Raw genomic sequence first — 15,481 nt, 5'->3', positions numbered from 1 at the left:
ATGTAGCATAATGTTGAATGATTAGATATAAATAGCCAGTTTAATGATTTCTCTCCCTGAGTCAAGAAGTTTGAGTTCTTTCACCACTAAGTCTCAACACTGCTCCAGTCCTCCAGGCGCTGGTGTGTGTGTTTGAACAAATGCATCACTGCAAGGCAAAAGTTCACAAACCAGTTTCCTTCAAACGAGTCACTCTCAGTCCAGCAAAGCTTTCACATTTTGAAACAAACAACAAAAGAGGACGAACATAAAGAATTCTGAACGAGGCAATAAAAACCTCACACACATAGATCAATGCATGCTGTCTTTTGGTAGAAGTTCAGTGACTCTCAGCACGGTATCGACCGCCGGCACCAGTTGATCTCTGTAGCTGAGCAGTCTGCCGTCATAAATGAGCTCCTCGGGTGTCACCTTGGTTTCAGGAGTTCTGCAAAGACGGGAAACAGAGAACAGTTACATATCTTAGACTTTAATTCCTCCTGTTTCTGTGTAATGAAGCTACTGGACACATCTATCTGTCTATCTATCTCTAATAAAAATATTTTAATTTGACGACATGACCATAAGAAAACTGTGCAGTGTACGACTCCAAACTCACAGGATGCTGCCGCCTGTATCCCCAGAATTCTAGTCTCACATTAACTAATGGGAGGAAATGGAGACATGTTGTCCATTTTCTTTTTTTTTTCCTACAGTCTTTGGTCTTTCATGATGCTTGCAGCCCTTCTCCTGCATCTGGCAGAGCTTTTTTCTTTGGCTTGTGGCTGTGTTCATTGTTGGAAGGTATCGGTCAGGTAAGGGCTACAAAAACATTTCCAAGAGATCAAATATACTATGGAGGACGGTGAAGATGGTCATGAACGAGTGGAGAAAATATTGCACCATAGTGACATTATCAAGAACAGGAGTCCTTCTGGAATGATGAAGAGAAAACACTGGTTACTAACACATATCTGTCTGGGCTATCGTGACAGAGTGGGAAGAACACAGGCTCTTTCTGTTTAAATATAAAACCAAGCCAGACTAAAATATGTGAAAACACATACACAGATCAGCCACAACATTATGACCACTGACAGGAGAAGTAAATAACATTGACCATCTTGTGACAATTCAGTGTTCTGCTGGGAAACTTCTGGACCTGGCATTCATTGGTGTGGATGTTACTTAGACATGTAGCACCCACCTAGACCAGACCAGGCACCCCCACCCCATAGCAATGACACTCCTTGATGGCAGCAGCCATCCCCAGCAGCCAAAAACATGAAGAACAGCACAAGGTGTTGACCTGGCCTCCAAATTCACTAGATCCCAAACTGATCAAGATTCTGTGGGATCTTGTAAATTATGTTATGCTATAATTCCTGTTTATAGTGTACTCACATTTAACGAACAAATCCATCTGTATAATAAGTTCATAGTACCTCATTCAATCATTATGTATATCTTGCTCATTCACCTGTATATATGGTCTCACCTGTACATAGGTTTGATCTGTAAATATTGTCCATATGCTGTAAAAACAACCTGTACCATACCACTTATATACCATAATATTTATGCCATGTGCTCTTACTGCCTACTGTACTTCTGGTTAGATGCTAAACTGCATTTCGTTGCTCTGTACTTGTACATGTGTAATGACAATAAAGTTTAATCTAATCTAATCTAATCTAACACAGAGGCCCCTCCCCTCAAAGCCCCCCCCCCACTAACAACTTTCTGTTACCAGACACCACAGGACACCCTCAGAAGGCCCATGTCCATTCTCTGATGAGTCACCACAAGGGAGACCTTCACAATATTAGGAAGGTGGTCATAATGTTATGCCTGATCGGTGTATCTGCTCTGCCAGAAGCATGTGGTCTGAACACTGAAGGTATGCAAAAGCAACACAGCACAACTGCAAAACCACACGTTGTGCCCACAACAAAGGACTGTGGTTCCAGATGTGGGGCCTGACTTTCTTCAGGTGGAACCGGGGCTTTACTGAAGGTCTAGGGAATCCCTGAATAACTCCACGAAGCAGAACGTTTTGGAACCGAACCTTCTGCAGACCTTTCTGCACTAGAACAACTCCAGAAGAACGCTTTACATCAAGCAAAGTAAGGCTTCAGCAAGAAGAAGATGAATATTTTGGACAGGACTCCTATTAAAACATTTGTGGAGGAATCCCAAGAGAAGAGGGCTGTGCACAGAAGACGCCCCAGTTTGACGGAGCTGGTATTATGTGTATGGATATTGAGTTGCATGTTCAGGAGAGTGCACACTTATGCACTTAGGATTTACTTACATCACAACAATCAGACTTTTTAAACCTGCTGTATGATATGAATAAGAAACGTCAGTTTACCTGGTGTGGTACATTCTTGCTATGTCCCTGTCGACCCAAGCGCAGCCGTTCTGCAAGCTCAATATCTCGTGGACGCTTGTTGAGAACACAACTCGGGGGTTGACGATGATCTTGCCGTTTCCGTACTTCATTCCTTTCTTGACGGGCTGTTGGTACAGGTGAGAGAAGATGTTCACCCCTGTCACGTTCTGCCATCGCCTCTGCTGGGGCAGAGTTTGGGGCAGTGGAGGAGCCCGCATGACGGTGTTGGGGAACACGTTATTCTCAAAGCGATAACATTTGTCTGCGCCGTATGTCTTCTCCAGCAGTGGCAACAGCTCCAACCAGCTAAGAGAAGGATTATGAACATGAAACACTTTTAATTGTTTTTGCAACCACTTACATTTAGCTGCTGGAAATAAACTGCCAGTAAAACTTTTACCACACACTTTAATACTGTATAAATGAGTTGAAAGTACATAATGTGTTTTTAAAGTCTCATTAAGGTCTCGACTATTGTGGCTTTACAGGTAAACCTAAATTAATCCATTATTACAAATTAAGATATATCTTACACTAAACACTGATCAGGCATAACATTATGACCACCTTCCTAATATTGTGTAAGCCTCCAAAACAGTTGTGACTCATGAGAGGATGGACATGGGCCTTCTGAGGGTGTCCTGTGGTGTCTGGTAACAGAATGTTAATAATACATTTTATTTAAAAGCGCTTTTCAAGATACTCAAAGACACTTTACATCAAATCAGCAAAACAATGTGAAATATAACATTAAAAACACAATAAACTGAGCTAAACATTAAAAGCAATTTTAAAAAGGTGTGTTTTTGTCAGAGATTTGAAGGTAGGAAGGTCGGTACAGTCGCGGATGTGTTTGGGGAGAGAGTTCCAGAGGGAGGGGGCAGCTGCAGAGAAGGCTCTGTTGCCCCAGGTTCGATGCTTGGTCTTGAGTGATGGAGTAAGGAGGTTTGCGTCGCATGAACGGAGGCTGCGGGATGGATTGTGGCGATGGAGCAGGTCAGTTCGATAGGAGGGGGCCTGGTTATGGAGGGCTTTGTGTGTGAGGAGGAGGATTTTGAACTGAATACGCTGTGGAACTGGGAGCCAGTGGAGTTTCTGGAGGACAGGAGTGATGTGATCACGGGAGCGGGTGTGGGTGAGCAGACGTGCAGCAGAATTTTGGATGTACTGAAGTTTATTTAAAGTTTTGGATGGTGTGCCATAGAGGATACTGTTGCAGTAGTCAATTCTGGAAGTGATGAAGGCGTGAATGAGGGTTTCAGCAGCAGAGAAGGAGAGTGATGGACGGAGTCGGGCAATGTTCTTGAGGTGGAAGAAGGCAGTTGTTAGTGGGGGGGCCTTTGAGGGGAGGGGCCTCTGTGGATCATCCCACAGATACTTGATCAGTTTGGGATCTAGTGAATTTGGAGGCCAGGTCAACACCTTGTGCTGTTCTTCATGTTTTTTTTTTAGTTGTTCCTAAAGTGTTTTTGTGTGTGTGTCTGTGTCAGGCTGCATCCTGCTGGGGATGGCTGCTGCCATCAAGGAGTGTCATTGCTATGGGGTGGGGGTGCCTGGTCTGGTCTAGGTGGGTGCTACATGTCTAAGTAACATCCACACCAATGAATGCCAGGTCCAGAAGTTTCCCAGCAGAACATTGAACGGTCACAAGATGGTTTAAATGTTATTTACTTCTCCTGTCAGTGGTCACAATGTTGTGGCTGATCTGTGTATGCCTCCTACACACCAGTAACTTGCCCAACATTGACAAAAAATGTTGTTCTGATTGTATTTTATTTGTCATTTCCTGGAAAAATGATTTAAAATGTTGACAACTCATCCTGCACTCGGGTACAGGTACTAATTCTAAAACACATTTTGTGTTTTCATGGTTCATTAGCATCATAAAGAAAGGTGCTACCTGTTGACCGACTGGGGCAGTATGAGCTCGTCCACGTCGTGCAGGGCCACGTATCTGGACCGGTACATGTACCTGTAGATGCAATCATTGAGAGCAGGAATCTGACCAAAGTAGTGGATGTCACCTGGACTGAGTTGAGGAAGCCAGCTGTGAGATACATTGAAGTATCTGGTCACAGGCCAAGGGATCACCTCCACTAGTCCTGAGAGGGAGACATTAGAAGCACAGCCAGGTTTTGTTGTGTTGTTGGACATATATTCCATATTCTACAAATAACAATCCTATAATTTTGAGGAAATCAAAGGATCTTTTTAAAGCCCCTTCTGTTGCTATATTTGATCCACTCAGTAAGGACCTCAAACAGTTGCTTCACATTAAAATCACCTCTCTAACTTGTTTTGCAACGATCACTTGTCAAAGTGTGTCAACAGAATGTGACACGTTTTTTTTTTTTTTTTTAGTGGATCTGTTAGATCACTATAAAATTTGTATTTCAGGCTCAACTTCCTCTACCACCAAGGCGCGTGGAGGAGGATCAGAAATATAAGAAGGTCAATACTCCAGGAACACTTGTAGTACACCAAACAACTTTATAACTTAGTATAATAAAGCTATCACATGTACTACAAGTGTTGCTGGAGTCATTGACATTTTTATAGATCATAGTAAAAAGATGGGAGCAGCCACACTCCCTAATTTACACAATTTGTCTACAGTTTATCTCTGGACAATGTTTGTGATACTGAAATCAGGTCCCTTGAACTATCTGGAGGGAGGAACAAAGTAAGTGCAAGGAAAAGGTCGTTTGACAGATCGCACTCGCTCAAGTGGAGGCAGTGTTGTTCTCGTCAACGATGACGATTACGTAATTATTTCGTTGACGCCCCTTTTTGTCATGACGATAACGAGACTGTGACGAGCTAAACATGGCTCTTTGATGACGAAAACATGATTAGACGTGTGTAAGCTGTCGTTGACGAGACGAGACTGGACGAAAATGTTAGTGGGTGGTCTGTCAGACGTTCAAAATGCATGACATTTCTGCCTATTGTCTGTCAAAAGCTAAAAAGTATCAGCAATGGTGCTGCATCCTATCCTTGTTTGGTCACGCCCACCACATGGCATCACGCCTGCCGTCACAGTCACACTAAATGATGGACCTTAGTGGCAGCGGCAAGGTAGCCTGGATACCAGACTCTCTGACTTCTGTAGGGAATGCAAATGAGCGGAAGTACGTAGGCAGGCGGAGCCAGGCTAGCGGCAAGGGCCTTGGTGGTCAGAAACGACGAGATGATCTATGGCAGGGGTGCTCATTACATCGATCGCGATCGCGAAGGTAGTGCGGGTAGATCGCGTGCCACTTTATTTTTTTTCTCGAAAACATTTGCAACTCCAAAACAAACAGCAAGACAAACATTCATCTTATTTATTTTTACTTTATATTTGCAACATGCCCTCATATATATATATATATATATAATTGTCTCTCTGCATTAATTTCAATACAGTATCACAAAAATAAATAAATAAATAACTCCTGGCGCAAAATGCGCTAACTTCAGGCTAAAACTAGCTAACTAAGAATGTTTTTGTTCTTGGCTTTTTTGGAGCAATGAACATCGATTCCACTGTTACCATTTTATCTGTGTGTAATGCATAATCCTTATAGTAGATCAGAAAGTATTTGCTGTTGGGTGGAAAACTTGTCCGTCGAAAACCATTCCTTTGTTATTGTAATTACTGGTGAAAATACTTTCTTTTTTTTCTTTTAACTAAAATTGACTAAAACTAGACTAAAAGCTTTTTGCGTTTTCGTCGACTAAAACTAGACTAAAACCATCACATATAGAAATGACAAAAATGTGACTAAAACTAATAAGCATTTTCGTCCAAAAGACTAAGATCTAAAATGGCTGCCAAAAACAACACTGAGTGGAGGGGGATCATTTTGAAATGGATGAATAGATTATATATCTCTACTGCAACTGCTTGGGCTCTGAAGATAGACACATGGATGTAAAAATCACAAAACTCCACCTTTGAGTGTGTAGTAGTCCAGTATGCGCTGCGTTTCAGGGCTGCAGTTGGTCTTATAGATGACAACCCTGTTCACCCCCAGTAACTGCAGCATCTCCAAACTCTGGACCAGCTACAGTAAAAAATACAAACATTTAGATAAAACCAAAATGGAAGCATCAGCTCAATTTAATTCAGTTTTATTTTATTTATATAGCATCAATAACAATGCAAATTGTAAAGATGCTTTACAAAACCTGGCCGGAAACCCCCAGAGCAAGCACGAAGACGACGTTGGCAAGGAAGAACTCCCTTTTAACGGGAAGATGGAGAGAGGGACACACAGCAGTTAACATGCTGTACAGTAGTAGCACACAATTGCATGAGTAGGAACAGAGAAGAACTTAGATAAGAAACTAAAGGACAGGAGCTTGGTACGAGAGAGAAGCGAGTAGAGGACAAGAGCTCAGTGCCAGGGACAAGAAATTAGAGGACAGGAACTCGGTGCAAGAGAGAAGAGAGTAGAGGACATGTGCTCAGTGCATCGTCACCCAGCAGCCTACACTGTAAGAAATGTCCGTAAAAACACGGTCCAATCTACTGTATTAATAGCAATGAATTTTCCGTATTTGATTATCACAGGTGTTTTTCCGTTTTTCGGGTTTGCGCATTGCATTGTGGGTAAGGAGAAGGTGGGACACGGACACTGGTAGCCACCGCGCTCCTCTTCAGGGAGGGTTACACCATAGACATGTCTATGGGTTACACATCAATTGATGATCAAATTTGCCTTAGCTCAGGTGGGACGGCAGTGTCCGTGAGTTATTGCACCTCTAGCGTAAGCGTTAGCAGCGCTACTAACGCTCTGCTAGCGACGCTAGCGTTAGCATTAGTAGCGTTAGCAGCGCTAGCTAGCGCTGTGTCAATACTTCCCCCGCATAAAAAGAGTTAATGTTATGTTGGTGTGTAACATTTGTGGTGTTAACTGTGTCTCTTCTGTCGACGTCCTGAAACACTGCAGGTGTCACAGACATGTAAACAATGTTTTTATTTTTTCACATGGTCACCAAGACTGGGAGGAGGTTTTCCTCATTTAATAGTTTTGCAGTCCACGTGCCACGGATGCACCTAGACTCAAAGACAAGACAAAGTTGGAGTAAAAAGTCCAGAAATTCTGATCGTTATGAATGTGTGCAGTAGCAGCCTCCTGTTGAGGGTGGACCAGGACAACACTCTAAACAAGATGAACTGAAAAGTGCCTTCAAAACCCATCATCTTCAGGTTGGGCTGCAATCATCTGTTATTATCTTGGCAATTATTCTATGGCTAACTTTTCCACGAATCGAGAAGCACAAAATTGATAATTATTAACATCAAATATTTAAAAAAATATATATTATTTGGAAATTATGAATTGATTCATTTGATGATAACTGTTGTCTCACTATTTTCAGGAATCAACTATTCAAAAACTGATGGCCAATACATATGCCATCCAGCATTAAAATTCTCAACAAAGGAAGCAGTGTAAACACCATAATGGAAGAGTGGACATTCCTTTTTGAAGCTGTTCACCTGTTTGAGCACACATCTACCCTCCTAGGCTTTTCGGTCCAAACAAAACTGACAGAGGAAGTTTCCAGAAAAGGAACAAACATCCAAAACTTCCTTGCCTCAAAAGGGATGAAGATCGGTGACAATACAGTAAAGCTGACCTCTGGCATTGTGAGATACTTCAAGGAAAACACTGATTACTTTTTCTACCAAAATGAGGTAAATTAAACCCCAGAAAATGATAAGATAATATCTGGATACAATGTTTCTCACAGACTTAGGAATCTTACTGTAGGTGGTGGAGGAATCACACACACAGAATATATATAAAAAAAGATTAATTTCCATTCACTTTTGATGTCCCTTTACAGTACATGGGCTACTGTATGTTTTTTCTAGCTGGTAAATTGTTCTAAGTTAAAAATCAGCGTACCATTATTACTATTACTACTACTTCTACTGCTAAACTTGGTATTGTTATTCATCACATCCACATGTACAGAGACACGCAGATGGGGCTCTGGTTTGAAACCCACTCTATAGAGCTCTGGGCGTCATGTGACTTTTTTTGTTGACGCCACCATATTGGCAGGAAAAGTTTGAGGGAAATGAATGGAGCCAGCACTGATTTCATGCTGTCAGAGTGAAGGACTGATGTTGACGAGCCTCCCAAGTAGGGGTGGGAAAAAAAATCGATTCTCCGATTTATTTCGATTCTATCCTGAACGATTCTGTCTCGATTCAAATAAGTTCATAATCGGAATTTTAAAATTAAAATTTTTAATTAGTTCGCCCGCTGCAATATTCTGTGCGCCTGCTGCGGAGCTCAAAAGAAAACTCTCCTCTCTGGCCTGCTATACGCGCATGCGCACACACGTGCGAGTTGTTTACATGCGGCGATAAAATGGCTGCAACAGCGAGCGGTAGACCCATAAGACTTGCACCGGCTTCTTTAAAAGCTGACGTATGGCAGCATTTTGGATTTTTTGAGGATGGAGGAAAGATCGACAAGACTTTCACCGTTTGTAAGGTAAATTCTAAAAAAAATTAGAGAAGGTAATTCATCTGTTTTTCTTTCTCTAATGATCAACACAATAGTAGGAAATGATTTGCAAATTCTGAGTAGCAAACTCATATTTAAGAATCTGACCAAACTAAAATATGTGTGTGTGTGTGTGTGTGTGTGTGTGTGTGTGTATATATATCACAAAATTTAAAGTCACGCATGGAAATGTACATTAAAAAAATAATAATCGATTAATCGATAATCGATTAATCGATAATCGTTTTAGAATCGAATCGTTGACCTCTGAATCGGAATCGAATCGAATCGTGAGGTGCCAAGAGATTCCCACCCCTACTCCCAAGTACCCCGTGCATCCAAATCACAGGTTTGTAATTTGTGTAATTTGCGCATTCCTTGCAAGCTCAAATATCTTAATGTATGTACAATTTTGATTCTGAAAAAATGTACTTAACATCTTTTTCAAGGTATTTTATACTTGTTCTTACCAAAACTTGTCTATGGTCAGACTGTGGTAGACTTTTAGCGTCTTGTCAAATAGTATGCGATATTGTGTTTTCTTGAATTAATTTTATTTTTCATATACATTTTAAGGTGGCATTTCAAGATTGCTGTCCATCAGGAAGTTGTCAGTGACCACATAATGTCCCCCATTGTGGCCCTGAGCTGACCAAATTCCATTAAATGACTACTGGACGACAAGATGACCACTTGCAGCATTTCTCCCAGCGGTAGCCTATATTCAATTCCTGCTGGAAGCCAACTTTTTTCTTTTTTTTTTTTTTTTTTTTTTTTTTTTTACATGGATTTGTTCTATTGTTTATCACCAGAGATGAATAAAAATATAATCATATATGATACAATATTCACAGCATTGTCGGTTAAAGCAGTTCTTATTCCTGTCATGTTGTAGTGTATTACTGATAAGACATGACCGAAACACGGTGTTGTGATTCAGCCCCTTCACTTTAACCCATGGAGTGTTAGCTGCTCAGGGCCCATCACCTCCTGACGGCGGAGGAAGAGCTGAGGCTCAGTCGGCCTGCTTGGTCCACTCGTCTCAGAAAACACTGTCTCTCTAACGACTCTGAGTAGTTCTGCTTGTATAGTGATTGACACTTGACTCTAGGGTTGTGGGTTTGATTCTGATGTTGACAGAGGCCATGTATGATGGAGCCACAGATTGAAGTCTTATAATTTTGTTCGCTTCTTCATCTGTTAATCAGGCCTTCTGTGTACATTTGAGGGGAATTTTAAAAATTCTTCAATGTATTTCTATTTGATACATTTGAGTTTGTTCACGTAATGTTCAAAGTTCTGGAGTATAAGAGTATTTATCCATCTCAACCTTGTCTGCATGTTACTCTGTATTACAGTTTAATTTATTTAAATGCATGTGTAACTAAAATACTTTTACATTTCCTTAGAATTTTCCAGGGAATAGTTCCTGGCCAAGGGTCCAAGGCGGAGAAGAAAAAAGCAGCAAAGCAACAACACATACCACCAAGATTGCTGAAGTTCCTGTGTGACCATAACACTTTACAAAATTTGACATTTCTCTCTTGTTTGTTGTTTTTAGAATTACTTGTTACCTCAAATGCACTTGAATAACTTGAAAAATAAAATAAAAATTGCTCAATTTGTACATATTGTGGTGGCATCAGATTCATTGACGGAAGCATCCATAAAAGGTACAGCGAATAGCCAGTAAATCTACGGAATAATCAGTCTAAGCATTGACAGAAGCGTCCATAAAAGGTACAGCGAATAACCAGTAAATCTACGGAATTATCAGTCTAAGCATTGACAGAAGCGTCTGTAAAAGGTACAACGAATAACCTGTAAAGCTACGGAATTATCCGTTATCAGGTTGACGGAAGTGTCTGTAAAAGGTACAGCGAATAACCTGTAAGGCTACGGAATTATCCGTTATCAGGTTGACGGAAGCGTCCGTAAAGGGTACAGCAAATAACCTGTAAAGCTACGGAATTATCCGTTTAAGGATTGACGGAAGTGTCCGCTATCAGGTTGACGGAAGGTGTCCGTAAAAGGTACGGAATTGTCCGTTATCAGGTTGACGGAAGTGTCCGTAAAAGCTACGGAATTGTCCGTTATCAGGTTGACGGAAGTGTCCGTAAAAGGCACGGAATTGTCCGTTATCAGGTTGACGGAAGGTGTCCGTAGAATGACAGACAATGTACTGGCAGAAAATTACCAGTAGTTTTTCCGTTTTTTTACGGAGTTTTTTCTTAGAGTGTAGGCCTATTGCAGCATAACTAAGGGATGGTTCAGTCGAGCCCTAACTATAAGCCTGAACAAAAAGGAAAGTCTTAAGCCTGACCTTAAAAGAGAGGGTGTCTGCCTCCCAAACCCAAATTGGGACCTGGTTCCACAGGAGAGTAGCCTGAAGCTGAAAGCTCTACCTCCCATTCTACTCTTTTAAATTCCAGGTAAGCCTGCACTTTGAGATTGAAGTGATCTTTTAGGATGATATGGTACAATTATGGCTGTAAGATATGATGGAGCAAGGCCTTTAAAGGCTATGAGTTGTTACCTGCAGGATGTTGGAGAATTCAAACATAGTGGAAAAGCAGACGGTGAAGTTGTAAGGAAATGAGTTGTTGTCTGCCTTCTGGTTCTTCACCTCCAATAACGGTTTGTTACATTTATCTAAGAGGTCACAGAAAGGCACAATGTGATTACGTTTTGTTGAATGTACTCACTAAAGACAACCTGTTCATAAAGCAGCTTGAGTAATGTCAACACTATCAAACTTTGAACCATTCGTTCCAGTTTGAACTTGTAGTAATGATGTAGTGGCTATCTGACTGAGCTGTACACTGAGATAAGGAAGTCTTTCACATGTCGGCACAACACTGAACTACCCCCCTCACAATCATTTAAAATGGGCTTGGTTTTGACAAGATGAAATGATTACCAACTTTACACCAGGCACTCCCATAAAGCACACCATCATTTACAGCATTTACTGCACTACTCTACCCTGAGGTGACAGTGATGATCAATGGATCCAGCTCGCCTTGTTGGAGGGTTGTGTAAAGAAAGCTAGAACTAAACTACAGCTTTGGATCCAACATGTAGAAACCCAGCACATACATAGACGTAGCGATGGTCATATACTCTTGACCATCACCAAATCAAGTGAACAATCTCTCATTCATTCTCTTGTTAATAACCTATTATTAATGTGCGGTTTATGCTTCTGTGTCAATTTGACATTGTAGCTACAGCCCAGACCCTACGCAGACCCTAGAGCTGTAGCTGACGTGCACCTCCCCAGAAATGAACTATGCGTCTCGGCATTGCAGACTGCAAGAGTTGTGATTGGTCCGCTTGGTAGCTGTGTATTTCCGCTTTAGTATTTCTGGCTGCTTCTCCATCTTCTGTAATTTTCTAATTAATTGTTTTGGATCAATAAAGACGGAACACATTGAGGAAAGGTTAACTGAGGAGGTCTGGAGATACAAACATTTGTATGACACTTCTTTGGCGAAATTTCTGCAAAAGTTTCAGTCGCAATCGTTGAAAGTGAAGCAGGAAGTAGAAACAAAAATTAGTCCAACTGGCTACGTATGTAGGTTACAGCGTCTGTGTCCCACATAGGCATAAACCGCACTTTGGTCTTACACAGTCCTTTAAGCCATCCCAGGCAAACTGAGATTGTGCCCTCAAATCTGAACAACCCAAATACGTACTGAATTGGTGCCCCATGTGAGGCCGGATATTAAAACGTCTTCTCTGCCGTGAATGAATGTTGACTATAGCCTAAACAAGCACATTAACTCAATAGGACAGTGAGGTTGTCTGTATATTTGTAAATTTTGGTGAATATGCGTATCTGTGTGTCTTTTCCATATTTGTATCTGAACATGCTGGCTTTGTGTATGAGCAACTCAGGGGGAGTGATAGTTTATCACTAATTGGTCCTTTATCACTAATTAGCTGCTGTAAAATAAAAGAAGTTTAGCAAGAACTCAGATGGCTTTGTGTTATTTAGGACACAAAAATAGCACAAAACTATTTGGTTAACAATTAGCTTAGCTACCTAGCTGTAAACAACTGCCGCTAGGCTTTAGGAGGTTATTGTTTTCAGGGTGACAAAAAAACACACATGCAGACATACATACCATTTTCTCCACTAGATCCTGGTTTAGTTGGCTGCAGTAGTTCATCATGACCACCATTACCTGATCTGGCACTGCTGTTAGTGGTCTCTGGACAACACAAATTTATACAGACAGTCAAATGACATGAGGGTGATGAGGTGATAATAGATCAAGGTTAGAACAAACCCTCATGAGTGGAGACAAGGACGTAATGTATGTAGCTTAATACTTCACAGTAGGTCAACAAATGTTTTTAAGACAATTTCTTCAAAAACATAATTTGGATTGAACCTCATAGTTTGCTATCAATCCAAACATTTCAGCCTGGAGTAAAGCGGTAGCCCAGCTGACCAACAGACTGCCACAGCCTAGCAAAGCCTAAAACATGCCCATCAATACCTTTAGTTTTAGGTGCAGCAGATGCCACAGCAATATGAGACGGTGTCTCACAGCCTGACGGTATGGGACACATGATGTCTGCATGACCGTAGTCAAAGTAAAAGTGATGGCCGTTGATGTTGCAAACACCTTCTGAGATGTGCAGCTTCTCCTGACAACAGAAGAGGCAGCGATAGGCTACTGCCTCCCTGCGTAACACCACTGCAATAACACGAACCTGCAACAATAAGAAGGAAGAAAAAGTAAGTGTAGTTTAACGTTGTTTTATTGGAACGATTTATGGATTTATCCATTTATACAAATATACTACAATGCCTCAATAAAAGACTGTTGTGTTGGTGAACCTCAGACACATGGACTCCTGTGCCTTCCTAGATGAGGGCTTATAAAACTGGCTTATAAAGAATCTGATAAGAGCTTCTGTAAAATGTTAAACTGAAAAATGTTGGTTACTGGAGTTTCATGTCACTGAACGGAGGTAACATGCTGTTTACCACGACAAAGGATAACTCAAATTTTGACCTGCACTTTCCATCATCATCATGAAGGAAGCAGAAATGTTTGCACCGGATTTTATGGAGATGGATTTAATAGCTACTGGGACACGCTACAAAAGGAAAGTCAGAAGGCCATGCTGCATTCAAATAACAGAACAAGGAGTAAATCCTGGCTATTGTATATTGGTGCCTTGCTCTCTTCACTGACCTCCTTTTTTCCTGTGCGATGCTCCAGATAAGCTGATATCAGCCTTGTCTTTGTCTTGTTGACCAGCATGAAAGGCGGCTCTTGTCCCCATTGAACTTCTAGAGTGAAAACATTTTAAATAGAAGCATAGTATTTAAGAAAACATTTTTATTTCCAAAGTCAAATATTGAAACAGGAAGTTAGATAGACCTTCATTAAGGACCAGCTTTCATTAAGTATTAACTTACTCTCTCTCTGGGACAAGGTCAGGTGCTGTGGGGTTGGTAGTACTGTCTCAGACCTATAAATCCACAACAAATGAATGAGTTCATTATGAAGTTATTTTAAACTGAAATGCACAGAACTGTTCTGGTTATGAAAATGATAAGGTAAAATGAGAAATTACAACTAAATCTCAACTCATTAAAATGACAAAGTTGATTCCTGTGTCCCAGGTGTGGGAATCACAGGGGGGATGTGAGGACCCTTTGTAAAAGCGTCTCTCTGCCGGAGTCTGGTGTTCAGAGTCAGGTCTTCATGGACCTTGAACTCACTTGGACTGGCTTCACTAAATAAGGAGGAGGTCAGTTTAGTTCAGTAAAACCTGAGGCTGTTAGCTAGCACCAACTGAAGAGACAAGAAAACCACATGGAATATTCCGCAAAACGTTTCGTAAGAACTTTCATGTCTCATGTCACAAAAAGCCTGAAGAAACAGAAACCAAATGAATAATCTTGAAAATAAAAGGTGCACTGATCCACTGAGATATGCAGTTACCATTCAGAGGAGAACTTTTTCCAGAACTTTTTCCGTCCTTTTTTCGTCCAAAAACAATGTTACTATAGTAAACAGAGACGCGTCAAGCACTAGGACCAAGTGGAAAACGGCCGCTCGAGCTGAAGCCTGTTTCCTTTAGTTTAGACCCGCCCACAAGCTTTTTTTTTAGTTCTCTATTTTGTATTGTTGACTTTTAGCTTTTTGTTATATTTATGTATGGTGCTGAATTCCTGTACATTGCTGCTGCAACAGAGAAATTTCCTAGTTTGGGATTAATAAAAAAAACTATCTATCTTTCTATCTATCTATCTATCTATCTATCTAGCTAAAAGTAGCAATAGAAACCTAGAAGAACTACTAGAAAACACAGTGAACTGAAAGATTAGAGTTTTATTAAAAATACTTGTGTCCCCCCCCCACTTCTGAAATCAAAATTTCGTCCTTGCACCACAACTTCTTCATCTGATTGAAAACTCCGTCTTATTGGGCAATTCTGTTCTGAATGAGGTGGTTACATGAGGCTTTTTATTCTGTTTTTAGTGGAATATGAGCCTGGAAGCTAGCCTGAATTTTGGATTGAATTGGACTGAATTACCACAGTGAAGATGTGTTAAGCCAGTCAGATG

At 40.9% G+C, this 15,481-nt stretch overlaps 1 protein-coding gene across 1 annotated transcript; it reads right to left on the bottom strand.

Moving 5' to 3' along the window:
• Positions 1–12,337: 12,337 nt before the first annotated feature.
• On the bottom strand, positions 12,338–14,894 carry LOC311498039 (uncharacterized protein). The gene is made up of 5 exons (XM_084558473.1): positions 14,856–14,894; positions 14,327–14,379; positions 14,100–14,197; positions 13,395–13,611; positions 12,338–13,103 (listed from the first exon to the last, which is right to left on the bottom strand). Exons 3-5 carry the CDS (start codon positions 14,166–14,168, stop codon positions 12,979–12,981), a joined length of 411 nt encoding a protein of 136 aa, XP_084414599.1. The 5' UTR covers positions 14,169–14,197; positions 14,327–14,379; positions 14,856–14,894; the 3' UTR covers positions 12,338–12,978.
• Positions 14,895–15,481: the final 587 nt, after the last annotated feature.

The sequence above is a fragment of the Chelon labrosus genome (assembly GCF_963514085.1).
Source record: "Chelon labrosus genome assembly, chromosome: 13".
NCBI lineage: Eukaryota > Metazoa > Chordata > Actinopteri > Mugiliformes > Mugilidae > Chelon > Chelon labrosus.
This window is presented reverse-complemented; position numbering and strand designations above follow the sequence as displayed.